The sequence below is a fragment of the Helicoverpa armigera genome, chromosome 13, assembly GCF_030705265.1.
Source record: "Helicoverpa armigera isolate CAAS_96S chromosome 13, ASM3070526v1, whole genome shotgun sequence".
In the NCBI taxonomy this organism is placed as follows: Eukaryota; Metazoa; Arthropoda; class Insecta; order Lepidoptera; family Noctuidae; genus Helicoverpa; species Helicoverpa armigera.
The window spans coordinates 12,451,092-12,477,322 of NC_087132.1; the positions used below are offsets into that span (position 1 = coordinate 12,451,092).

Sequence of the window (26,231 nt, forward strand, 5' to 3'; positions counted from 1 at the left end):
ATGCACTCAGCACGTGTATTATAGCGAGATACATTCGCGTCTGGCGATAACACTTCCAAAAGGACCAAGAATGGAAAGAAAGGGCATACGAGGTAAACTCTCATCTGAGAAGTAGGTACGCGACGGCGTTGAATATTTCAGCGTGTAATTAGAAACGCGTTGAGAAGTCGCGCCGAGTACTGTTAGGTGCGGCGGAAAAGTTCTGCGGAGCGCCGGCCGCTCGTTTATTATGGATGGGCCGCGGCCCGCGCCGACGAGCCTTTGTGAGGCGAGCGCTGCTGCGCCTGCTGCCTCCGCACTACCACTGCCACACACGGTCGACACCTTCAACTCAACTTGAATAGCTGCAATAGGATTTTAATATTTTTGGAGTATATGGTGGTTTAGTTTATGTACTTTAAGGACTAGTTCTTAATACATTTTAGGTATGTTAGGGTGCCAGAGAATCACTATTCGCCTAGTGGAGTGGGTAACCACTCCAGATATAGAGTCTCCTACGCCTCGTTTGTACTGGTTATGGCTACCGTGCCATCCGAGGATCACGTTACCGAGCTACTTAAACGATTTATTGTTTTTTGCTGAACCTGAACAGTTCTTCTAGAGCATTGACTGTATAGAGTAAAAATAAATGCAAAAATAAATCACAATTTTAGCAGAAAGAAATATCAACATTACTTAACTATAACAATATTGTGACAGTTTAAGAAAATGTAATATAACTCGAGCTCCAATCCGCCAATTCCAGAATTAAAACAAGATGTACTGCTGCGAAATAGTCCAGAAAGCGCCTTGAGCCTGTGCATATTGGAATTAGTTTGCGAGGCAGGCAGGGTGCTCGAGTCATTAAAGTGTTCGACGGGCAATAACATCACGTTGCACAATAAGCCGCGTCCCGGCGCGTCGCCTAGCTGTCACACACTAATAAGCCCTCCTTAGCGGGCCATGCTGAATACTTCGCCAGACCAAACAATGCAGGAATGGCTTTACGCATTTAATATTATCACACGACGTTTTTCTTTCTTTAGAAAGCCATTTCCGTTTCCTTTTTGCAATTAAAAAAGTGCGGAGACAAAAGAATTTCTAATTTCAAGCCAAGCGCAAGATAAACAAATGTTATGCAGGCGGCAGACGGGAAACAATGAATAAAAACTCACGGATTGTTTTGTCTTGTTACTGAAAAAAAACAAGCAAGCGTCAACTGAAGACAGGGAGCGTGTGCAGCTCGGCAGCTCTCCACGAAAAAAATGGCAGCCGCCACTCGTATCGATCCACAATTTCGCGCGCTCCACATACGCGTTGTAATTGAAAATAATTGTAGTGACTTGATAACCTAATTTGTTTACGAACCACCGGAGCGGTAAATCTGGTTCGCGATCTAATTAGAGGCTGGTCGCATCGCCGCTGTTAATTGTCCACGCACTCTGAATACACTTGCAGATTTATTTTTGATCCTCAAAACCCAAGCAGTCTGAAGAATAGTGACTAGGCCAGGTAATGGGCGACGTCGGTCGAGGTGTAGGTACGCCTTAACGCATCTTATAAAGGAGTGCGGTACACAACTCAGTGGGAGACGAGTTGATGGTTCCATTATTCCGCAGAGCAGATAATCGGCCACAGTATAGCTATAGAGAGAGACCCTTCAGCAACAATGGAAGTCGACAGCCGGCCTGCACACCGCACACCGCATGCTGCCGACTGCCGTAATAGCAGTCGAGGTGCCGTCACACCCCATCGCTACTGTTTACTGTATCATTAGATTGGACGCTAGGCAAAAACTATTCTGCCCGGCTTACACGTGTAATATGATGTCAGTCTTTGAACATACAAAAACAGCTTAATTAACTGCCAAAAAAACGAAATGCAGATCTCACAATGCACGAGTGAGATGGTAGCAAATAACATAATTTTGTACGTATAGAAAAAGTGCATTAAAAACCTTCAAATTAGTAGAACGTATGACGCTAGGTAGATGAGGTCGGCAGTTTTTTTGCTCGCGTCATTTTCGCTCGCTCGCCTCGCCGGAGGGCGTTCACCTGCTCTCCTAACTTTTTAATCTCTTCACGTCATATAACTGCATCGCTCCTATGTATCTGTCGCGGAATTATTAACTAAGATGTTCAGCTCGCGGTGCTGCTACACCGCTCGAATTGAACCGACTGCATCTGACACTACGCGCATCATCATGCACTTACATGTAGGTTTGTGTATCCTAATAGCAAAGTTATTTGACACGCTTCGTAGGGACGATCGAGTGGTAATTAATTATACACAACTTTTTATTGCTAGGATGGGTTACGTAATTTAAAAAGAAATAAATGTACTTTTTAATCGAATATTATGATTTGCATTCAGTTTGTTTAAATTGTAGATTATAATGAATTAAGTTAGACGTATTATTTATTATTGAATTAAGAGGGTTTGGAAAATGCCTTTTATTTTGAGGACTGGTTGTTGTTGTACGTTGTACATTGTCATCTTGTATGTTCTACAAATTCTCAAGGGGTGGCAATTTTGTCGAGTTCAATTCTGACTGATTTAAATCCACCCATGCGGCGACCTTCAGAACTTGGGCTTAGCGAGTTCTCGTTCATTCAAAGAAGAGCTCCTGTCCTCATACGATGAGGGAGGCGCCATTATTTACACCAATACCGGCGACCTGTCTAATTGAACCATACCTGCCGCCTCCATGGTCGAAAATATTGAGGTGTACGTCAAGTGTCTACCTAATAGGCCCCCTGACGACCACTACGGGGTGCGGATGGGATGCAGGGGGGTGCGGGAGGCTGTGCGGGCGGGGGAGAGGTTGTCTACGGCTGTAATTTAGTTGCGGCGTGTCGTTGCGAATTAATGCGGCATGCGAAGTGCCGGACATCGGCGCTGTGAGATACGGCCCAGTCTCCCGCCTCCGTTGCGCAACCGACCGCTTTTTATTGACGACCAATTGCCAACATAAAAGTAATCAATTAAACTCCCAAACTTAAATTGGCGCGCAATTATCAGACCGGTATTTTAAATGGATAAAACATTTTCACGTCACATTTTATTTCGAGCTGAAGGAGAGGAAAGGGATCCATACTTGCAGTCAGGCAAGTGCCCCCTGAGAACAATGCCGACGTCTCCGCGAGTATTAAGTGGCTAGATCCAGTGGAACCCACTGCCGCAGACAAAATGGTCGCGCTCAAGAGAAGAGTCGGCGAGCATCAACAATAGCGGGAATGCGAGCTATCAGCAAAAAGCCCAGCGTTTAACTCCCGACACCAATTACGTCATCAACTACTCTCGATAGCGAATTATCTTTGTCTTGCCACCCCTGGCAGACTAGCCGGAGTTTTTCTGCTCATATATAAGTTCCATTACATTTGCCAGAGCACAGTCTACTAGTACTAAATGAGTTTTGCAGTTAATTCGCTCATACGGCGGACTGCTCAATGCAATTAAGGGCTCGAAGATCATTTAGGCACTGTGAATATATAGTTTGAATTTGCGAATAGTTACAGCATTTTAAGTACGCAAGTGTTGCATTTTCATATAAAATAAATTGTAATAATATTATTGTGTCATAATAAAACTGCTAACCCCGTAACCATAAAATAAATTCTGCAATATCCCGTTTTCCCGTTGGTTGTAAACTTGTAGCTAGATAATTTAAATAAGTAATCTCTAGTTACCGGTATTTTAGTTTACAACCAATGTTGTATTTTAATTTCATCAGATTATAGGATTGAAGCGTTTCAAAAGTTTTAACATGAAACACTGAGCGCTGACGTGGAGTCTACATCTAGCGCTTTGTGACTCGCAATTGCTTTGATCTCACGCTTTGAAAGATCTCAGATTATGTAGTTTTATTTGGATTTTAATAACTCTACTACAAATCTGCTGCATAGTCTACTGCATTCTCCTGATTTCTTGTAGTTTTTTATCTAGAGTACTTGTTACATTTTGCTGTTAGCTGTTACCTTGTTTATTCGACGTTTATGTGACGATGCACTTTTATTTTAATTTAAAATAAATAATGCGATAATAACATAACAATATTTTTTTATAGTGAAACTTCTTGCCGGTTTTTTGAGTGGGTCTTATAATTATTACAAACGACTTATCTTAACAGAAGCTGTAGTTCAAGCTGTTAAACTCACTTTAAGCTTATTGAAATTGCCCTTAACCCTTGCTTTTTATGATACTTTTTTTACTATTTATCCTAGTAGTCCGTAGCCTAAGCATATACAATGTCACTAATTGCAGCATTGGTAGTAGACAAGAGCAGACTGCACATGGGTTCACAAGGGTCTCGCATAAGACACCTGACAGTGGTCATTAACCAACAGGTCCCAACAGTCATCTCTGCACAAAAAATCCTAATGAATTGTATCGTGAATCCTAATCGCTATTAAGTGTAACAACAAAGCATTGAGGGCGGTGTGAACTCGCAAGGTTCTCGTACATCTCGTCTGGTGGGAGTAGAAGGTCGAAATTGAGATTAATTCTGAGCTAGATTACATTTATAGGCTGTGCGTGAGACCTAGATCTGGGGGACAGTTATTAAATCGTTCAGAACAAATTAAAATGTATTGAGTGTAGCTGGCTATGCTACTCTGTAGTACTAAGCAACTTGTTTGCTTAGGTTTGATAATATTTATTTTAGTCCAGTTAATTCGACTAATTACATGTACTTATCAGTTTTGCAACATCAGCATGATATGTATGCAAAATTTAAATTATTTTGCCCTCGGTCTTACCCTATTGGCTGCGGCATGCCTCATTTTGCATATTCTACTACTATATCCAGAGATATCTATGCTTATCTCTAGATATCTATGGTTGTGTGTTGGTGGGACTTATAAACTATAACAAGAGTTACAAAATAGTTCATATCAATTGATATTTCGCTCGGCCGACATCTCTGCGTATGACATAATTTACAAGATTGAGCATCGGGGATTTTTCTGGGACATCCAAATGCAACGTCATAAAGATAAATGATTATAGTATGCAATAGTACTAGTGAATGTTGATGTGCATGCAGTGTATCGTGGAAGGTGGTTACCTCTAGTTCCTCCTCGGAGGAGTGGTGGTCGTACAGGTGGTCGGGCTCCGGGTCCGGCAGCAGGCGCGGCGGCGCGGGGGCGCACGCGCACGCCTCGCCGCCCATGCCTGCGGGACACAACACCGCTCAGTTATCATCAGCAAGGGATCGCTTACATCTCGCAGACGAATGGCCTTCACTTCTCGTGTGAAAGTAATCAAAAGTTGATATATCGCACACATTGAAGGAATTTAGAATGTATTATTGTAGTAACTATTCAGAAAAGATGCTATGGCTGTTCAGCAAGTGCCAAACAAAAATCATGGAACTCCTAGTATCATTCGAAGATCGATGACTTTTCATATGTTTTCGCTTGTTTGATTTTCATATACATGCATAATGAAACATAGGATAGAATGGACGTTTATGATGTAACTCCGCTGAAATCTGCTGGCAGACGTATACCTATATAAATGTATACTCTTTGTAAACTGTTAATAAGACGTATGTTGAATGCAGCGCCGTAACTCCTCGTGTGTGAGGAGTTCAGAGGTAGTGCCTTCCTTATAAGTATGATTATTGTCGATCACATCCATAAAATTAAACAGTACCATTCTCATTTAATACCTAATCTATAAGACATGCACCGACTGTGCATAGTTCTATACAGATTATTTAATAGTTACATGGAGTTGACCCATGTAAAATATCTTCTTGGCTTGTGTAAAGGCAGGTTACCTATTCTCTCTTCGGTAAGTTATGATCCACAGGAAGTTTAATATTCGTTAATCTAGTGTATCGACTGTGTGTACAAGTTGTGACAAGAAGCGGCTAGTCTAGTCCAGGGTTCCGCCTACCACGTAAGTAAGCATCTAGCTGCTATGACTCATGGCGCGTATAACATTACGTTGACCTAACTACAACTGAAGCTAAACGAGCTTAACTTGTACAAGGATCGTCTTTTGTTCGTTCAACTCTATCGACCACTGAACATCTAAATTTAAAAGATATTAAAACACATTTTACCAGTATGGTTATAACAAAGATAGAATTTATTAAGAGGTCGTCATCGTCGATAGCTCGATTGATTACGTTTAAGTTAACGAGGGTAGAGCGGAAGCTGCTGGATGCACGAGACACAGGAAGGAGGCGGTAGGACCGCGAGAGGGGCCGGAGACGAGGGGAGAGGGCACAAAGGGAGGGAAGGGAGAGAGGGGATGTTCTTGAACTTGCGGCGAGAAGGCTGCGCGGCGCCTGTGCCACTTGCACAGCATGGATGTTACCTGGAGACCGGCGGGGTAAACACTTCACTACCTTTAATGCACGATACCATGAACTGTGCACATGTATATCTACCTGTACACTTTTTATATCCATGTGTTTACACAACTTGTTCGCAGCTGATGTCAGGAGGCGTACATATTATCTTGATGTCATGTTTACTAATTACTCTAAAACAGAGGGCACACGTAAGGTATACAAGGATGAGTGTTGTTTACTCAATCGTGTAGCGATAAAGTAGCGACATCCCGCATCTGACGATCGCAGATACAGCGAGTACCCTCTTATGTTGAAATATTGAACTGCCTAGATATGCAGATAGCACACAATCCACGCTGCCGGTGAATGTATCTCGGCAATTGTAAATATTTGTATACGTTACAGGCATTAATGACCATCGTGATTCCTGGCACTTTCAGTTGTGTATTACGTTAACAGTATACTTGGCATATCTCTATGTTTTCATTTGGGAAAGAGCCGATACTAATGCCAACAAAAATATAAATGTGTGTACTTGAGTTCTCTTCGTACGTCCCTGAGTTTTGTTACAGGATTTGTGATATTATATCAACTAGAATCAAAATGTTTCCTTGATAGAGCACACCCTGTCGTTAGTGCATTGTGGGTGCTGGCTTTAGTTTTTGCTTGTATTGTGAAGACGCGACCCTCCAGAGCAAGTCGCGCTGCATTGTCTTGACGGAGGAGTCTCGGCGAAGTTCGCCAAGCCGGAAGAAACAAGGGAAGCGGATGACGATCCCGATAACGATGGGTGTTTGATCCTCTCAGTTAACCCCCAACTAAGATAAATGTGTTTGTTAAGGCCACATTCATCACTATAGTTGATTAGGGTTCGAAGGAGGCTTGACCCGCCGAGTCTCGATAAAGGGCTCGCGTCTTAACCTTACGGTATTATAGTTGCACGAACTAATGAATGAGGAAACTTATTTGATCATGTAACAGACCGGACCTTCTACAATATTGATTAGTAGCTACAACCATCATATGTAATAGTCTAGTGGTCCTCCGTCCCATCGAGCTATGAGATTGACGGAATAGAACAGATGCCCTCTTATTATAAAACGCGGTATCAAATAAGTATCGGCTTTTGTACTACCTTTAATCCACCTTTAAGTACGACCTTGAAAAAACGTTATTACAAAACGCAGTTTATCGCAAGTCCTATTACTATCTGTAGTACAAAAGATAGACCATCGAGCCCCCTAGTTTAACTGCAGTACTTAGTCGACAAACGTCAAATTCCGACATTATTTACTTTTGAGGTTATTTGTTTTGTGATGAAAAAACGAAAGTGGACATAAATATGTGTGATTTGGAATACTTGGATGTGTTAGAATACTATTCAGAGTGTCCGGGGACCCAACAGAATGCGTCATCGACAAAATCTCTTCAAATTACCTGACGACAATTTTCGATATAAATATCGATTTACGTTTTTCGAAATAATAGTCAATTGAATGCATGATGATAATCCAGGATGATCCTATGATGCTCAACTGGGCTCGCCATAAAGTAAGTAGCCTTTACAGTGCAAGTAGGTTGCCAAAACATCCTAATTAATTGTATAAGAGTCAAAGTTTTTATTATGGATGTTTGTTTATGTTCCACGCATAAACTACCACATAGATTTTGATGAAACTCCGAAAATATATCAGATTATCATACAGTCTACTGTTTATTTACAGATTCAAGACTATTTTGGCGTTTTGCACGCCGTATCTCTGCCAGTAATATGCAATGTTTGTAAAAGACTGGAAGCTTGCTAAAATGTACAAAAATGCCTAGATGAGAAAGGGAACAAGATTGTGTGATGAAGAACAGTCTCCAACATGTATCAGTGCATTTGACTGTATAAATAGACATCGGAATAAAATATAATTTTCTACTTTTATGTTGTTTCAAATGTTTCATTTTCTTTCGGTAATTTAATGCACACGATATTCTGTGTGTAAGTTATTGTGCACTTAATTTTGAAGAGGTTCTAATTAGATGCACAACGTCTTATTTAATCATTTAAATCGGGATGAAAATAATCCAAATTATTTCTAACCTAAAAACAAAACATAACTCGGATACGCGCGCTGACGTTCCGTTATAAGCGCAAACTCGATAGTTGTTTAAAAGAGAATAATTGGATCATGTATATCGTTAAAAGATACTAGAAATATAAAATTACCTTTAAAGGCTCGAGCAGACCGGATGCGTATGCGTAACCACGCGCGTAGCCACACCGCTTGCGTAACGTAGACACGCGCGTCGTTACGCAAGTGTGGCCTGTCCATACATTTCCATACATTACAACTCATGGTTACGTCGTAACTACGCGCGTGACTACGCGCGTGGTTACGCATACGCATCCGGTCTGCTCGAGCCTTTAATAATAAAAAGTAATATTTCCAACTGCAGAGATATTTTTTTATTATCATAGTTATTTATTTTTCATCAAAATAGACTTAACAAAATAATGTAAAAAGGAACGGCGCATAGAATTCGGAACGATTGAACGAATTATTTAAATATTTGTTGCTTATAATCTGTGGATATTATTTGAACCATAGACAAATCGAAGTACTAAACAGTCTTCTCTTAGTCTACGTTTTGTAATAAGGATGTAAAGACTATCGTAAGTACCGTAACAAACCAAGACGTCTTCAGTCGGGTTTAAACCACTACTTGCGGCAGTTTTTATAATAAGAGGGATGAAGTCCTTCTTGCCGATTTTTCTTCAAAAACCAATACTTCTTTAACTTCAAATTGGCTTTGGAAGCCATTTATTTACTTTAAATTTTAAATAACTTTGTATTATTAATAAAGCTAAATGTATAAAACCAGAGGATCAAAGACGAGAAAGAAGTCTATCCTATCTTTTTCTATACACATATAAAGTGTACACAATGTTTAGATAAAGCATGAACAAAACAATAAACCATAATACTATGCCGATTTTTTGTTGATGCCGTTCCAACAAAGAGTAAGAGGCAACAATAGTAACGTAGGCAGTTAGCCTTATTAACAACAGGTTTGACTTGTTAAAAAACATGTCGGTTTGGATCAAGCGGTGTGTGCCGCGGCGTTCATGTAGCTCGCTTGTTCACCTTCAATGAACAGCTTACTGTCTTTCTATTCAATAATCTAAGCCCTAATTACAAATCTTTATAAAACTACCCATCTTAAGTCGACCAACGCTGAAGCGATGAGTAATGATTATGAGGCTGCTGCTGCTGTACGTAATGCGGTAGCTTAAACTTAACAGTAACAAAAGAATTTAAGAAATTCAACAGTGACTCAGACTGTTTATCAATTCAACTCAAAACTTGATTTCTGACTCGATACACGTCCACGTACAAGATTATATATCCCAATTGAAACGCCGAATCGAATAGGAACCGGTTGTACGACTATCCAAAAGTCGGTAAACAAACACACCTAGAATCGGCGACAGTAATTGAGACATTCGAATAACAGAGTGTTTAATATCCAATTAGTTTCCGTAGTGTTCTGGGAATTATTGCAAAAACCTCCATGTTTCATCTGCATCAAAATTCGTTTCGCACCAACATCGACAGTTCATCAGGGCTAAAACACTTTTTATATTATATCCACTGAACTTTTTATATTCTATCTGAATCAGCATAGGCAAGCCTTGCAAGAGCAGTAATGTCTAAGTGGGGAGAAAAGTTGAGAATGTTGCCGAGTTACCCCTTATGGAACAACGAGCACAAAGATACGGATCATTAAAACACAGAAAGTGGCGAATGGGAACAGGCAGCCACCGACCAAGTTTTAAAATAGCGATAAAAATCGTTACAAAGGGATTATTTTCATCGTGGGGTAGAACAAATTAAAATAGACAGCGGAATAAGTTTCTAATTTTGCTCCACCAGGGGTATAGACATGTTCAGAGTTATTTTGCATCTCTGTTAGTTAACTTTTTTACTACAAAGACAAGTCTAGTCTAGTCCTTTGTTTACTTTGCATTAAAAAAAACTGTTGACTTGCAAGTAAGGAAGCAGAAGCGTAATGCAAACTAATAGGTAAAGAAATAGTGAATAACAAATAGCGAGTGGAGCCAACGCGAAGCTAACTGAAAGCCTCGCAGCGATGTCAATGTCCCGCTCGGAGGAGCATACAAAGTGGAGATAAGGTCCGCTTCGGCAAAGGGCAACTACTTACGTGTGCCACAATACTGTTCCGCCTGTGAATAATTGAAAGGGCTCAGGCCTGCCCGACGCACAGATCTCGCTCTCCACTTATCTTACAACTCCAAATGTCGATTCTATCCGGCGAGTAAGAATGGAGCCGAAAGCGGACGTCGTACGGTTCAAAGTTGGAAGTGAAGCAAAGAGAGCCAGGCAAGTTATCGCCGTCGGTCAAATCAAGATTGAATGCGCCGTTGACGCGGGCGAGTCACGACACGTCAAACTGTTGCTGTGAGTCTATACATCCGCGTGGCACTTTGTGGAGCCCTGCGCGGCCTGTTCGCACGCAAATCTGGCATTCTGCTCACACGCATCCACCAGTATCTTATTAGACGCGCTCCTCAAACTGATTAGTTTATAACCATGCCTTTGAATAAATTTTTACCTTTTTGAATGCTTATACCTATACTAGGTATAGAAGAGAAACTTTATTTGATAACTCGAAATAATATTGGCATTGAGGTTATATCAGATCGTGCGAAATCATATATCAAATGTCCAGGGAGGTAACTACACAGTATTGATTTTCCTGTAACAATAAAAAATGGAATTTGGGGAACTTCTATTAATCAAAGGAATGATTTCGATGAGAAGATATTTCACGCGGATGCCTTTAAAGATCATTCACTGGAATGCCCGAGAGAATAAATACCTTTATAAATGAATTTATAAAATGAGAAGCTGATAGGAAACGAGCCTATAAAATACTAAAGATGATAAAAATAAAGCTTGAACCGAGCTGAATAATGGTCAATGTCAAAGTTAAACAGTTATTTAGGCCTTGTTAGCGGTCACGTGCCAGTAGCTTGTATTTTTGTTAAATGTTTTTTAGCCTTCAACTCTGCACATGAAAGCAGTATTTAAAAAGCACCTACAACTTATAAATAGCTATATGTGTGGGTCTCGTTAGGACCGAGAATCTCAACTATGACCACAGCAAATTGGCCTTGGACATTTGTTGCTGAAAGAATATTAAAAAGCATCCACATCTAAAATGCAATCGCACACATAAGCGAGTTCAATGGAAAATTTTATCGAAAAAGAATTTCATGCTAAATAGCACCGCAACATAGCAGCAGTTCGTGATCTCAGAAACTGAAAACTGACAGCAAAAACATCTTTCATCTGAAATAGCTATTATGATCTCTGCAGCCGATAAAAACACAGTTGAAAAACTATATCTTCAGAATGTTCTCCATTTGGAATGCAAATGCGCGTCGATCCGCGTGTCAGCGTGACACGGCGGCGTGCGCGTGGGCAGCCCTGCACGTAATGGCTCCACCATGGCACCGAGACCGACGCTAATAAACATCGCTTCGTATTATTTAGCCGCAACCTTCCCGACTAAGCGATGTGCCTTCACTTTAGCCAGCAAGCATTGTTTGTTACTTGCACACTGTTTATGTACAAAATATACATTCAGGCCGTATGTGTCATTATGCCGGTCATCACTTTGCTAGACAGATTGGCGCTCGATGATACCTACATAAATTGTAATGGGTAACTGGAAAGGTCTTACGGAATACGTGTACGTGTATGCGTCCCACGAAACGCGAGAGTTGGCCTATTCTGAGGCGAGGAGATCTCATGCCAAGTGTGTGTGTCGTAAACGACATTATAGTAACGTAACTCTGCGTAAGAAGAAAGGAGACAGCGTATCTCCAACTCTACACAAATTGAATCCCTGTTTCCGCGACGCAAGTTTGAATAACTATCCGAATATGCTAAGATAATCACAACTATTAATTTATAATGATCAGTATAGAAAGAGCGCGACTGTTCGCTTCGAGCCGGTCAAGTTCAAGGTGCACAGCTATAAAAACAATATACGTCCGGCGGCCATTAGCAAACAAAATGGCGACGATTAATCATCAAAGATTACTGATGTATTAGAAATGTAAATTTTAAGGTCAGAGAGATTAAATATGTGGTTATATAAATGTTTATAATAGGAATTTGAATATGACCTGTGTTTGTAAATACAGGTGGGAATGTGACAGCACGCTACGGAAAACTTCGATCGATCGATGGATCGAGAATCGCTGCCGAGCGACCTTGACGAAAATATTGATATAATGGCACAGATTATGTGACATTTACCAGGCCGAAACTTATATCATCTGATAATTTATAAACAATTTGTTTTTGCTCGTCGTTTTGTAATTCCCAAAGTTATATTACAAACTACTAGTAATGGTAAAAAAATCAGATAGAGTTAGCTAGCTTCACATATTGTAAATTCCCTGTAGCTGTGTTAGCTATGCATAGACAATGGCATGATCTATGATCTATTTGAAGACAGCGACCACACGGAGATTGCTATTCTAGTATTCCAGAGTATCCAATGCATTTCAAATAGCGCCGTTTCAATATCAGAAGTGCTCACGCCAACCCTTCAGTTTTGTGTTCCATGTATCAATGTTACACTCCCTCTAGTTATATCATCATGAGTTATTTAGTATCACTATGGTTTAAAAATTGTTCATCAAACGATAAGTATTCCTTAAAACCATGTTTAGCAACAAAACGGAATCGTCCAGTCCTTGTCGACGACATGCAAACATTGCACGATTTGCATAAAAATCTCAAGTGATTCGCGTTTGCAATACTGATTTGGGCATCGGGAATGCAAATTCTGTCGTAATCATTAGTTTCGATTTTTTACAAGAGATTATTGGAATCGGTGTTCGGATTTCAAATTCAAATAATGTCTTCAATTTTGAGACCGAGTTTCGAGAGCAAACGGAGATTTAGAAGGTTCGTAAGAACTGTGTTGTACTCCTTTGTGGTTGTTCTTCTAGCAGTGTTTTGTCATCAATGAGGGCCACTTTATTTGGTTTTGAGTGATTACCATGAGGTCTGGTGAGCGTTGAACCAGCGCCAATATGAGCCATTAGCAGTGGTGATAATGAGCGACGTGGCGTTATTGTGCCGCAACGTCTAGCGTATGGTAATGCGGCGGACAGTCGTACGTGCGCCGCATACGATGCCGGCCACGTCGCACCGCTCCGAGCTGTTTAGCTCCACACCACTATGTAATCTGTACAATAATGCTATACCGAATATTTCGTGTATGACAGCAAACAATAAGCTACTAAGACACGTTCGCAGAATCACTTATTATTGTCCATTGAAAGTTTACAGTCTCAAGGATCCAAGCAAGTCATGATTTGCTTTGCTGGTAAAATGTTGAAATCGAGCAAAATATTTTAAGTTCAAATTAAGGACCTACATTTTAAGTAAAGGTTATTGTTGTTCTACCAAATAGTATGGCATTAGCGTGGGGCTAGGCTCTACAACATTATCCACGCCACGTATTGCGCTCGACTCCTTTACTTCAAAGGTCTCTGTGAATACTCGTCAAACCTTATTAGTTGCTAGAAGCTAGCTACCTGCAATCACGATTTAAAGCATAAACATGAATCGAAAGGAAATATTAACAGAGTCAAAAGCATGTAGTGTAACTGCGTCCTGATGGCTCACCAGGACTCTTCTGCACTTCTTCGTAAGAAATGTTTCTGATAAAGTGCACGACTTCCCTTTCGTTCCTTGCCAGCAGTTAGTGTTGTGTACTGCAAATGCACTTTCCGACATTTCTTCTGTAGCGATGTCGATGACGCGCTCAGTGCCCAGCTCTGGACATCCGCCAACGACAACGCCAGCCGCGATAACATCTCATTTGTCCTCTTTATTACCCAATATGATTGATTCTCTAAGGCCAAACCTTTTCGGTTACCCCTTAGTATAACGTGTTTGTAATCTACGTACGTGGTGTGTTTCAGATACTGATAGTGTAGTTCGTGTCAGCTGATTCCAATTGTAGCCGTCATTTTAAGCTGATCCATATCTGATTGATAGATTCGGTTCATAAATTGCAATATTTCATGCTTAACAAATAATCCGAAACGCATTTAGATACATAATTTGTTTTTATTTTTATGATCCTTGTTTGTGCTCTTCAGACAGAGAAGAACAGATTAGATATGTACTTCAACGGCACTTACTTGTTAGATAGTGAACCCTCCTCTCATGAGTAAAACATTTAGTAGTTATTTGGTCAAAACTAATGAGCGAGTAAGAGTTCAAACAAGTAAGTTCTGTAAAAGGCAACCTGTCCAAGTTTTGGCGGGTACAAGTTCATTATAAACCTGTTGTGTGTGGCCGCGTAATGTCCGCTCGCTGGCTGTGTGCTGCGGCAGTGCGCGTGAGAGCGTGAGCGCTCGCTGGGCTAGCTCGCAACCAAACGAGTTCCAAGTTTAGCCATACACCGAGGTTCCCGCTAGCCGTTTCGATAACATCCGCCGATTATTTGAGAGAAACCGAGTAATGGACTGTGCGTTTCAGCTTTCGTTTGCACGCAAAGGGTTTGTTTAGGAGCAAGCAGGCAGGCTGTTTCAACAATTTACTATGGCGAACAATATGGACATCTTCGCGGTTATGCCACGATCGGCTTTGTGGCAATATAATAAACTGTGTGCGTCGGTAGACTGGTGGGCGCATGTATAATTACGGTATAAAGTTGAACGCTCACCTTGGCCGCGGCCCGAGCAAGGCCAAGGTCGTTAAAGCGTGCCGCTCCCCCCCCCCATGCCCCCTCGTGCCCCCCGCACCACACTCCTCTCGTCCGGCGGTTGCACGCGCACGCGATTTTTTTTGCACAGTGATGTAATCTGCAATTCGGCGCGAGCGCAACATGGCCGACCATCACGCTCAGATAAACATTTCTTACAGCGAACTTTTTAAACACCCAATTCTGTTATTAATATTATAAAAACCATATTTTAGATCGTGTGATATGTTCTGTTGGGGAATGTTAATCTTAGCCCGTTTGTGCCAAAGCCACAAAACTGAAAGAATGTTGGCACGTCTCGGGGCCGTAAGAAAGTTGCACCTGAATCAGTGGCGAGCGGATACCTAACGTGTATCTGCTTAATGAAACACATGACGTGCGAACTAGCTCTACAAACAACTTCAATACACAGACACCAGCTTACGTACAGATCGCTGCTGGCCGACATTCATGTTTGTTTTTAAATCTTTTGTTATTCAAATAATCTCCTACTCCGACTGATCAGCACATAGTAGTGGGGTACGTGGAATTAGGAAAATACATTACGAAACTCATTGATTACTCTACTGGAAACAAACTGAATGGGATATCCTTTTAATGTTACATTCAGAAGAATTATACCAAAGAGTGTTCAAAATATTGAAACCGTAAGAACTTATCTGAAACTGAATTCCAATTTCCAATTGGAACGAAAATGTTTCTGTATCATGATTTAGTAAGTCATATATTGGAGAGCGGAGTACACCGCAGGAATATTGCAATGGTGTTTGTCGCCGTATTGGAAGCATTAGCGAGGCGATGGTGTGCACCGGAGCCGACGCGGATCGCGCGTAGCAAGACCGCAAGACGCGTCGCCACCGCAAGCCACTGAGCGTGCGTTACACACGCGATTAGACCCACGCCTTGCACTGCCTGCCGCATGTTCTACAAGCCCAAACCAGGCTTTGCTTGCACTATAATAATGCACAAATTACTTCTTGTCGACAACATGTTGAACCTACGCTTAAATCCAAAATACAAATACATATATCACTTTCGTAAGATCCTCAGATGTTTAAAAAAAATATGTCAAACCTTTGGTGCATTATACCGAAACTGATTACTGAAGACATTTTAATGCAATTATGTAATTTGGAGGATGGTTGAATAAATTCAAAATACTATTCTAGCTAATCGTCAGATTTCAGCTAAAACTTCATCATTTAAGTTACTCGAGTAACACTTACTTGATGAGTGATGGATGTCTCTGATTTCTAAAGTTCAATGCCTTGGGTATTTCTACTTAACAGCAAATGGCTGTTGATAATAAAGAAACATGAAATCGAGTGACACTTTCATGTTTTTGGTATCTGGCAGCGTTGGCAAATGGCAGCCCTAGTTATTTCCGTATGAATGGCGCGCACCGCTCCGCTCTTCCTGCGCGCCTTGCCAAACTACAGGAGCGACACAACACAGCTGAACACTCGCTACTATATTCAGACGCGCTTACTATCAACAACCTCACAAACTGCAGCCACTGATCGCATTTACAAGATGTGTTTTCCTTGTACCCGTCCTCCCATGAAACAACGGGATGCGACAAAATTCTGAAAGACATTGTGACAAATCGGAATGGGATATATTTTGCTACAATATAAATATGTGAAGAAATAGTACACCCAATACATGTGAGATATATGGAAGCATGGCACAATACATATAGCCTAATCGCATTGGTTGTTCAGCAAGGACGATGAGTTTAGGAGGGATGGTCGCTCGCTAAGCCGGCCTGAGCACGTCTGAAATATTGAATGTGACAACAGGTAGCCCCTCCTGTTAAGGCATTATGTTGGCGTGCACTCCGCTCGATTGAAATCAGATTACTGGTGTCCCGAGGGAGATGTTACCGAATGTACTCGACTACCCCTTCACGTTACGTTCCCAATCAGACATTAGTAATGCAAACGGTCAGCACACGTTGGCATTTAATCTCACTCTCAAAGTAGGCACACTGTGGTGTTGCACCATTATATTATTAACGTTCTCTTAAGTTATTTAATTGGATGTGAGTTTATGTGTCACTAAATGCTTCTCTGTCATTAGAATGGCTTTGATACTCCGTACAGAAAATAGCAGCAATCTTCCGTAATAGTCGGCCGACGGCCGCTCGGGTTGAGTCATTAGTTTGATTGCTATGGTATGGCAAGGTGCACCCAAACCATCGGCCAAATTATACTGACGTTTGGAAGTGATTGTAAATAAGTAGGTGACGATGTCATTTAAAAATAAAATAAGATTGTTGTTAGAAGTGCAGCGGTGCCGGACCGCGCTCTGTACGCTGTAGTACGCGCGCGCGTGCGTGGGCGCACAATTACGCTTTCAACTGGTTTGCTCGCCGCATTGTAACAGGAAAGGAAATTTTCCAACAAAATACCTATTGTTTAATTAAACTGCTCGTTTGTTTTTATATGAATATTATTTAAATTATCGTTAACCTTATTCTAATTAATGTGAAAATACTTCCTGCCTACCTGTTTTGATAAATAAACATGATTGTAACAGGGCTGAGTAAACAGCAGCTACGCTAATAACAGTACTCGCGTCATTAGCAAATAATTAGTAAAAATATTGACGAGTGTACTGTGTGTGTTAGGTAGTGTGGCAGAGATTTGTCAAACTGTCAACTATGACGTGGCATGACAAATGTTTCTCTATGAGATTTGTATATTAACAATAGCATTGCTGATTTAGGTACCGGTCACAAGTATTCATAAAACTTTGGATCCATATCAAAATTAGGTATACATTATTTATTGCTTAAAGCACCAGTTGTTGTTTTAGGTGTAGTATGATTAATAAATAAGTCGGGACATATTTGCAATGTACAGACAGGTCGTATAAACTAAGGAAGAATTAGATTTGATATTTTAGGATCCGTAACCTTTCAGGCTAGTTGTATTTGGCTAATATCAAAATTGTATCTTTAAGAAGTAAGCAAATCAACATTTAGATAGAATATTGGGAAAGGTTGTAAGTAAAGATAAGTCAACTCACTGATATCCGTGACGTCGTTCCACTTCATGATGACGTCAGTGCAGAAGTCACCTGCAACAACAATATATTATAGCATATTATAGTGTGCGCATGAGCATAACTCGGTGTTTGTAGAGTATTGTAGAGTATTTCGTGGAGGTTGGCGGGAAATCTTTCAATATGATGAGCAATACGGTCGATATTCATCAGCTAACAGAATGTCCCGCGACTTGGCACAGATTCTTTTTTCATATTGGTATTCCGTGAATAGATTGAACATAGAATACATCAGTCCTGCCAAGCCCTTGTCACAGTCGATCAAGCAAGTCCCATTCAGCCAAATCATTTTCAAGTTAATTAATTAAACTTCTATTTATAACTAAACTACGTAACGGTATTTCATACTGCAATTGAATGTAGAATAAATGAAATTTACATTATAATGTTATTATTTCATCTGTGAGAGTGGGAAGTTTCACAATGATTGCTCCTTTAATTATAAAGAAACATAATGCTAAAGAATTGGCAGTGAAAAAATGTGTTATATTGCATACAATGAGTGTTGGTCTGCGTCTAGCTAAGTGTCGGCGCACACGCGAGCCGCTGATTGTTCTCGCAGCTCGTGCTGCGCCCGCGTACACATTTCCTCTACATAGTACATCAGTACCGCGAGACCTGATGCCAGCCAGCGTGTTTGCTGTCAAACAACAATGACAGACTCCTCGGCATATAGCTAACAATTTGTCTTCATAAGCCATCTTCGTCAACGTGTATTGATATGCAAATGCATATTTTCTATTCAGCACGAGTCGTCTGTAAAAGCCCTACGGGAAAATTCCACCGCGCTAGTCGCTTGAAACTAATCTGACATTATCTGATTTTCTTTCAGATTTGTGTTTTGTGTGGCTGATAAATACTTATCTTGTAGGCAAAGATAATGACAAAAACAATAAGCGTGTTCTAATTTTATACCAAAGACATGCACTTTGTCGATAAGATTAGGTTATCGGTAGTAAATAAAATATATAAGAGATTGGCAATAGGTAGCGTGTGAGCGCGGCCATCGCTCGTCGTGTTTCCACACTCGAGTATCTGTTGCAACACGCAATAATAATGATGGGATCGATTAACGTTAAAGCGCGCCGTACAATGTGACAGAGCGATGCGATGTCGCGTCACATCGCACTTGTGTTCTCAGCTTACCGGCGCTTTCATTGTGTGCCTGTTACTTTACACCTAATGGCGGTGTGTAGCCGACGCACGTAAACGTTCACACTACAAATATTTCATAGGATCGCCTGAGCGCACAATTAGTGCGGTGTAGCGCTGCACCGGCACCGCGCGACCTCCGCCCATTCTATTTCAACTGAGTGTTTGCAATCCGCACCATTCATTAACGTTCACGATCCAAAATGTAAAACAGTGCGAAAGGTTTTTATTTTACGAAATCCTAAAGTAGCCGGGAAAATTCAAGATATCTATTTTCTGCGAAATCGTTAGCGCAGCAATACATCGTTCAGCAGCGTGGTCTTGTCTTACATTTTGCTGTGGTTTGTTTGTTCATTTTAATATTATTTAGGGTGACTGATTTATTGGAATAACTTCTAGTTATTTAGTAGAAGGTAGTAGTAGGTCGACGTCGTACTAGACAGCTCTCTAAACGTGTTTCAGCGTTGAACTGAGATCCTTATCCAGACACTTTTTGAAGTCGGTTAATAAAAGATAACACAAAGCACTAATGACAAGCCTTTCAAAGGTTTTACAAGTAATCTAATCTTTTTGTTATGTTCTATCAATATATGACAACTTATCTGTTGAGGAAACATTTAAGTTTCGCGATATATTTGCAGTCATCAATGGCTTTTGTGTTTTGATGTTTTAGATTACAATATAGTCCCATGAAATGTCTTTTTCAAACATTTTTACATTGTCATGTTACATTTTTACATTGTCCGTGAGTGGAAATCAATTGTTGAAGGAAATTCTGGAATGCAAAGAAAACAAATATTGATAGTCAGATAATTGCAAGCAACTGGTTCATATCATAAGTACGTTTGATGTGACAAAATAATGAAATCTTACCTACATAGGTATTTACAGTTGGGGATTTGTTGGGCGAAAATTCAGTGAAAATCTGTATTGATACTGTAGCACAGAACTATACCATTTTCATTAAAACTAAAGCATCAATAGATCCAGCGCATCTGGCAGCTCTATTGGCCAGCAGGCTAGCAGGCAAGGTAGGCAACAGCCACAGAATTAATAAATAAACGTATCGCCGTCTTGCACTGGGTCATTAAAGGCACAAAACAATAAATATCCGCGACGAGCATGTGTCGTCCCGTGGCCGGCCGCGGTCCGACCCACTTTAGGCGACCGGCGACCGGTGACCGGCCGGCGACCTCGCGATTTCCTACTCCTTTCGCTAATTCATTACGGATTAATGAGCTTTAGATGCAGCGCGGTGTTGCACGCTAATAGCTCGTCATGATGCGCCGCCAATGCATCGCTCTCGCTTACAGACGATGATGATGTACACGTAGCTACTACATTATTTCGTACATCAAAACTACCAGATTAGACAACGTCAAAGATACGACTTAATTATACTGATTATTTTTCCGACCCAAATATCGACCAATAGAATTGCACCATTCGACGTCACGTGGTACAACCTACATGGTATTATACTGATAATTTTTTTTGAATATTTTCTCTGGTAGTTGCTACGTCAAACTGACAGGTTGTGGCCGACATTTGGGACGGAAAAATAATCCCCCGAATACCACACGAGCATCAAAATTATCTGGCATTTCCCTCAAGGTTCCCTGCAAACAAATAAAGTCGTCAAGTTTTTCAGGAATAAAAAATTAGGATTTTCAGGAAATAATTTTGAAGCTCTTGTGGTATTATAAGTGAATATTGACCATATGAAAAGTTCGTTTCATGAGGCGAGTCAACGCGGTATTTTTATTTCTGAACCCACATCTTAATTTGAATAAATTACTTTTTATTGAGAATGTTCTGTAGCAACAAACATTCTCGAGTAATGATTACGTAATTGCACTTAACCCTAATTATATTCTAGGTACACTGTCTAGATGCTACCTAAATGGAGACGAATGGCAATTTCCTATAATTACAATCTTAGAAGAATAAGACAATAAAGCATTAAAACAATAAAATGATTGTCGATGGTCCTGCATCTGCATAATGGTGTTGATGTTTGTAAGAGTTGCTTTATATTCATCCACGTCAGTCAAACGAGTGGGCCATTTTAAATGGACGTTCACCTTTGGCTCGGGAACGTCTAGCTGAGCTACAAACGTGTTTTCCTAATCACGAACACCCCGGAGCGCGAGCATTCGCTTCACAATGAGCTAATGCGGCTCGGGTTCATACAACCTCTGTACAATCACTATGTATATCGCTCCTCATGACTTTACACATTTATTTTGCTGGCTCGAAACACTTATTACAATTCAGATCATGTTTGCTGTATTAGCAATCGTTACGAATATTATTTTCCGATTTTCCTAAAAAAGAGGTCAAGTTACAAGGCTGACACGACAACAAGTCTGATGTAGTCGATAACTGTTGTCGAAAAGTCGCCTTTTAACGAGGATTTGAGGCTATTATTTTTATTGACAGTTAAATAATTAAAATGGTATTCATAAAATTTTCCATTAATGATTAGACATCTCGAGCTCCGGCAGTGTTGCTATTCTGCTAGATAGGAAAACGTATAAAATAGTGTAAAGTTACATACACTCCATATGAGCATTTTTTCTTATCCGATAATTAGTGCGACATGGTGCAACGTATCGGAGTAGTCGGGGCGGAGCGCCACTGGCAAGATACGCACAGTAAGTCATATTGTAAATTCTATACAATAAGTGATTAAAACTTTAGCAAAAAGTACTCCAGTCAGGGTTCAGAAATAAGCAAAACTGAGATCTCCAGATTCAGCTTAATAAGAAAATTGAAAGATTATTTCATTGGCAATACAGACCCGTTGTGTCATCTACGTATAGACAAGTGGAGATCTTTATGGGTCAATGCTGAAAAGGGAAGCCGGAAATGTTCTCCTCATTAGAAGCTGGGATCAGTAGTGGTGGTGCAGACTGCGAGCTGGTGAGGATTTCGCAGTTGCGTTTCTGTGCGGGTCTGCAGCGCGGGCAGCGTGCGTCGCGGTAACCTCCTCGACCCCGTTTCGGTTCAGAGTTGAACGGCCGCGCGTACCTACTGCTTGCGCCCGCCGCCCGCACCGCCGGTGCACCCAGATACCTCCCACCACACACCAGCTCACTACTCACTATGCGCCATAAACACACGCTTTATGCCAAACCGACAAATTATATGCCTCTAGGGAAACTTTACAGCTTGACAGCCCAACCAAACTAGAATCATTGTGGAAACGTTGCATTCATGACCCAATCAACTATCGATAAAATGGGGGCGACAATGTCAAGACAATTTATCTCAATTGTACGAAAAAGAAAAATTGTAACGAGATTTGGCATGCGTACAAAAATGTTCTACATTTGAATAAGAATCCGTGTTCAGAGTTGTTTCATTACGCTGAAACAGATAGCTGTTCATAACACTTACTGATTCTGACGTTTCAGGTACGTACCTATCGTTCCAATGTTTCATGTCATATGGAAATATACCTTGACGTAGCATACAAGCTGACACATTTTATATTATTACTAGATACATAGATTCTTTATTAGGTCCACTAATTTTTAGACGTTTGGTTTAAGAACTAATTAAAGTAGGTGACATAATGGGCGGCCATATCTTTCAGACAACCTTTGGGTGGATTGAGACGAGAAGGAATATTACAGAATTGGAGTATATTTACAACATGAAATGAAAAATTAAAACAATAATTTTGCGATTATAAGTAGTCCGTTGGTGAATTTGAAAAACAATGAATGTGGATGGATGGAGAGATAGAAGTAGATCAAGGAAAACATGGATTGTTTACCTGAAAAATTACATAAATAAGAAAGTGGATTTTAGTATTAAGACTGACAGAGAGGAATGGAAACGAAAAACATTGCGCCGATCCAGATGACTTGGGAACAGGACAGGAAGAATATATGGTGTTGACAGGATAACAGTGAATGACAAATAAGTCCACCATAGCTGATATAGGAATGGTATCAGAAGCAGCTGTACGATGTGCTTGATGGATAAGCATAACAATAACAATGCAAGACCCTATTCACTTATTGCTCATGGCTATTCGGTCTAATTCACTTTTCGTATCTTAAATACATGCCATAAGCCTACCATAAGCCATAAGCCTACCAGGAAAAAGGTCATAGCTGGGCATCGCCACGAGTGTTGCCAAATGAACTATGCATAAGAACTACGGCTATTTAAGGACATTGGCTCACGAATCAATTGCAGTCGATCGATGACTCATAACAAGCTGGCTTCGTTGCTCGGTAGCGTCGAGCCTACAGCTACTGGTATTGACGCTAAGATGCCAGCGAACATTGTTGTACCGGGCAGAGGTCATCAGACTGACTGCACTGATGCTACATCTAACTGATTATCATTTACTTGACATTAGACTGATTGTCAGGTGCCGCCAGAATAGCGGCCGGACATAGGGCGGCGTGTCACATTGCTCGTGTAATGACAGAGGCACGGCTACTCGCACCTGTACCTACAACTTCATTTTACAGATAATATCCTGCGCCGCGACCTACCACAACTAGGTATGTATAATCACACGTTATGTAACGCAGGTGACGTGGCCAGCACACTGCGCTAACCAGGTCTTCTTCTGTTTGTGACTCAATCATCTCTCAATGGAATTGTAATTAAACAGTGAATTTGTTACATCTTCATCAACCGCTACTAGAACAAGTTTCTTATCATTTTGCATGGAAGTAAATACTGCAGGTATATTATACGCAGCTTCGAGTGAGCACGGATAAAGTTGAACGATTAAAATTGCACACGTTACTCGTATTGTCGTCCTTAGTGACCAGTGAACGGACCAAACAACATTCGCACTGATAAATTTAAACAGGTTTCAAATTTTATGGTTTAGCCACTTAAAAAATAACATTTAAAACCCCATCGAGCCGGCGGGCGTAGGGTTGCTCATTACTAGGAGCGGTGCTCCGAGCGCTCGCCGCCGCCAACGTCTCGTAAAAACGATATTCGAGTAAAAACAGTCCCGAGAGACCGGGCCGACCGGTGCCGTGACATAACTTATACTAATAACAACCTCGCTAACATATGTTGACGGAAATCACGTATTACAGCCATGGTGAGTGCATGGTGTTTTTTACTGACGCAAATCACATTGGCACAAGGAAATTGAAGTAACAAACTACATTCATTACTGACTTCCCTTCTCCGCGCAACGAAAATATCAAAGATTATTATTATTATTATTCTTTATTGTACACAAAAACATTTAAAAGACACACACAACACAGAGAAGACATGTACAAAGGCGAGCTTAACCCAGAACTGGGTTCTCTAACAGCTATGTTATCTTGTGTTAGCCACCGGGGCCCGTAATGTTGGAAGTCGATGCAGCCTCCAATCACAGCAACATATCAGTCGAGCTCATCAACTAGGACTTGCGTAATATAACACACTATCTAAGTTGGCTCTCTTCACTTCATAACATCAGTAATCAGCGAAAGGGCTCACAGATAACTTTATAAATACTTCCGCAATACACTATTACATAAGTGGTCTCTTGAAATTGATTCGTTCTGGCGTTTCCGAGGAACACTTGCTTGAAACTTCAGATGAATTACAAGGACCCATATTTTGGGAGATAGGCGGACTCAAGTTGCAGAGCAAAGCGTCAGTAATTTTCAGCGCTTAAATTCACGTTATTCTCACAAACACCAACAAACGTTTGAACTAGGGATTCAAAGATGACCCCCAAGCTAGAGCAATACGTTTTGTGAACTCTGAAAGGGTCGTGCCAAAAATTTATGTTGCAGTAGTACTCAAATCTAAGAAAAACTGGGTATGAAAAGAGAGAATGTTACTTCTGTAAGCAGTCCTCATGGAGTAACAAATTTTATCATAGGCCATAATTTTTCATTGCGCCTGCTTGATCCTTACACGATTAAATGCTATTTTTTTTGCCTACGTACGAACGAGATTTAATGGTTATACCTCGACAAAAAAATCTGACATATAGCTGACTTACAAAACAACCTGATTTATGTACCTATCTCTTGTAAGTACCTAAAAGAAACCTGTTACTGGTACGTACCTATCACCAACAAAAAAACAGATACTATAAGTAACCTTCACCAGCAGTCACCGAGAGCACATCTGTAAAAAGCCGCCAACAATAGAACAGTTTTATAATGATATAACGAACCACAAAAACTGAGTTACGTAAACCTCTCATCATCGTAACAAAATAGGAAGTTAACTAACTGTAAAAACTGCTGTGGAGCATGTTCGAGTAGGCGAGCCTGTGTGGTGAACTGATCGCTCTCCGGCGCGGATGACCTACAAGTGCAACGTGGACACGCGACTGCCCAGCGTTCGCTAATGTGAACAGCTGATTAGCTTCACGACGCTTACCACTAAATGGTGTATTGTTCCGCGACCACTACACCAGCGAGACCACTTCAGATAAGCTGAGTGCACCCAGCGCCGCGGCCGCCAACTGCGTCGCTGCCAACCTCACGGATAACCAATGCAATGCAATATTCAATTCTCACAAACAGCCTCAACGCAAGAGTATCTTAGAGCTCCCGCAAAAAAGGAGGTTCAATCACAATAGCAACAAAATTCGTTTGACGTGTCACCGCCATGCCACGCGCGACCAGCTTCTCTAGACGAATATCGCCGTCTTGACATATGAAATAACAAGTATATATTTTGGAGTCCTTCGATGATGACGTATGTATCGACAGAAGGCAAATATTACAGAAGAATTTTTTCTCACCGTATCGTGCGGTCGGTCACCACGCAATATGGTTATCACTCGTATAAGTTTTGATTATGCGTCGATTACGGGCCAGCTGACCGGCGAGAGGCGCGGGGCGCGGGGGTGACGCGCGCCGATTGGCCGTCAGCCTCATAATCTTGCGCGAATGGGCTGCCCACTGCGCACGCGACT

The 26,231-nt window shown here is 41.0% G+C and overlaps 1 protein-coding gene across 5 annotated transcripts in view; it reads right to left on the bottom strand.

The window, feature by feature from the left end:
* Nucleotides 1–26,231, bottom strand: part of LOC110379816 (serine/arginine repetitive matrix protein 3) — a 45,662-nt gene that overhangs the window by 8,329 nt on the left and 11,102 nt on the right. For 4 of the 5 annotated variants that reach the window (XM_064037652.1, XM_064037655.1, XM_064037653.1 and 1 more), the window contains 2 exons: nucleotides 18,125–18,175; nucleotides 5,045–5,151 (listed from right to left, as the gene is read on the bottom strand). In XM_064037652.1, coding sequence (XP_063893722.1) covers nucleotides 5,045–5,151; nucleotides 18,125–18,175 — 158 coding nt within the window. Of the gene's footprint in view, nucleotides 1–5,044; nucleotides 5,152–18,124; nucleotides 18,176–26,057; nucleotides 26,126–26,231 lie in introns of those variants that run through there. The other variant, XM_064037654.1, reaches the window with a different exon arrangement.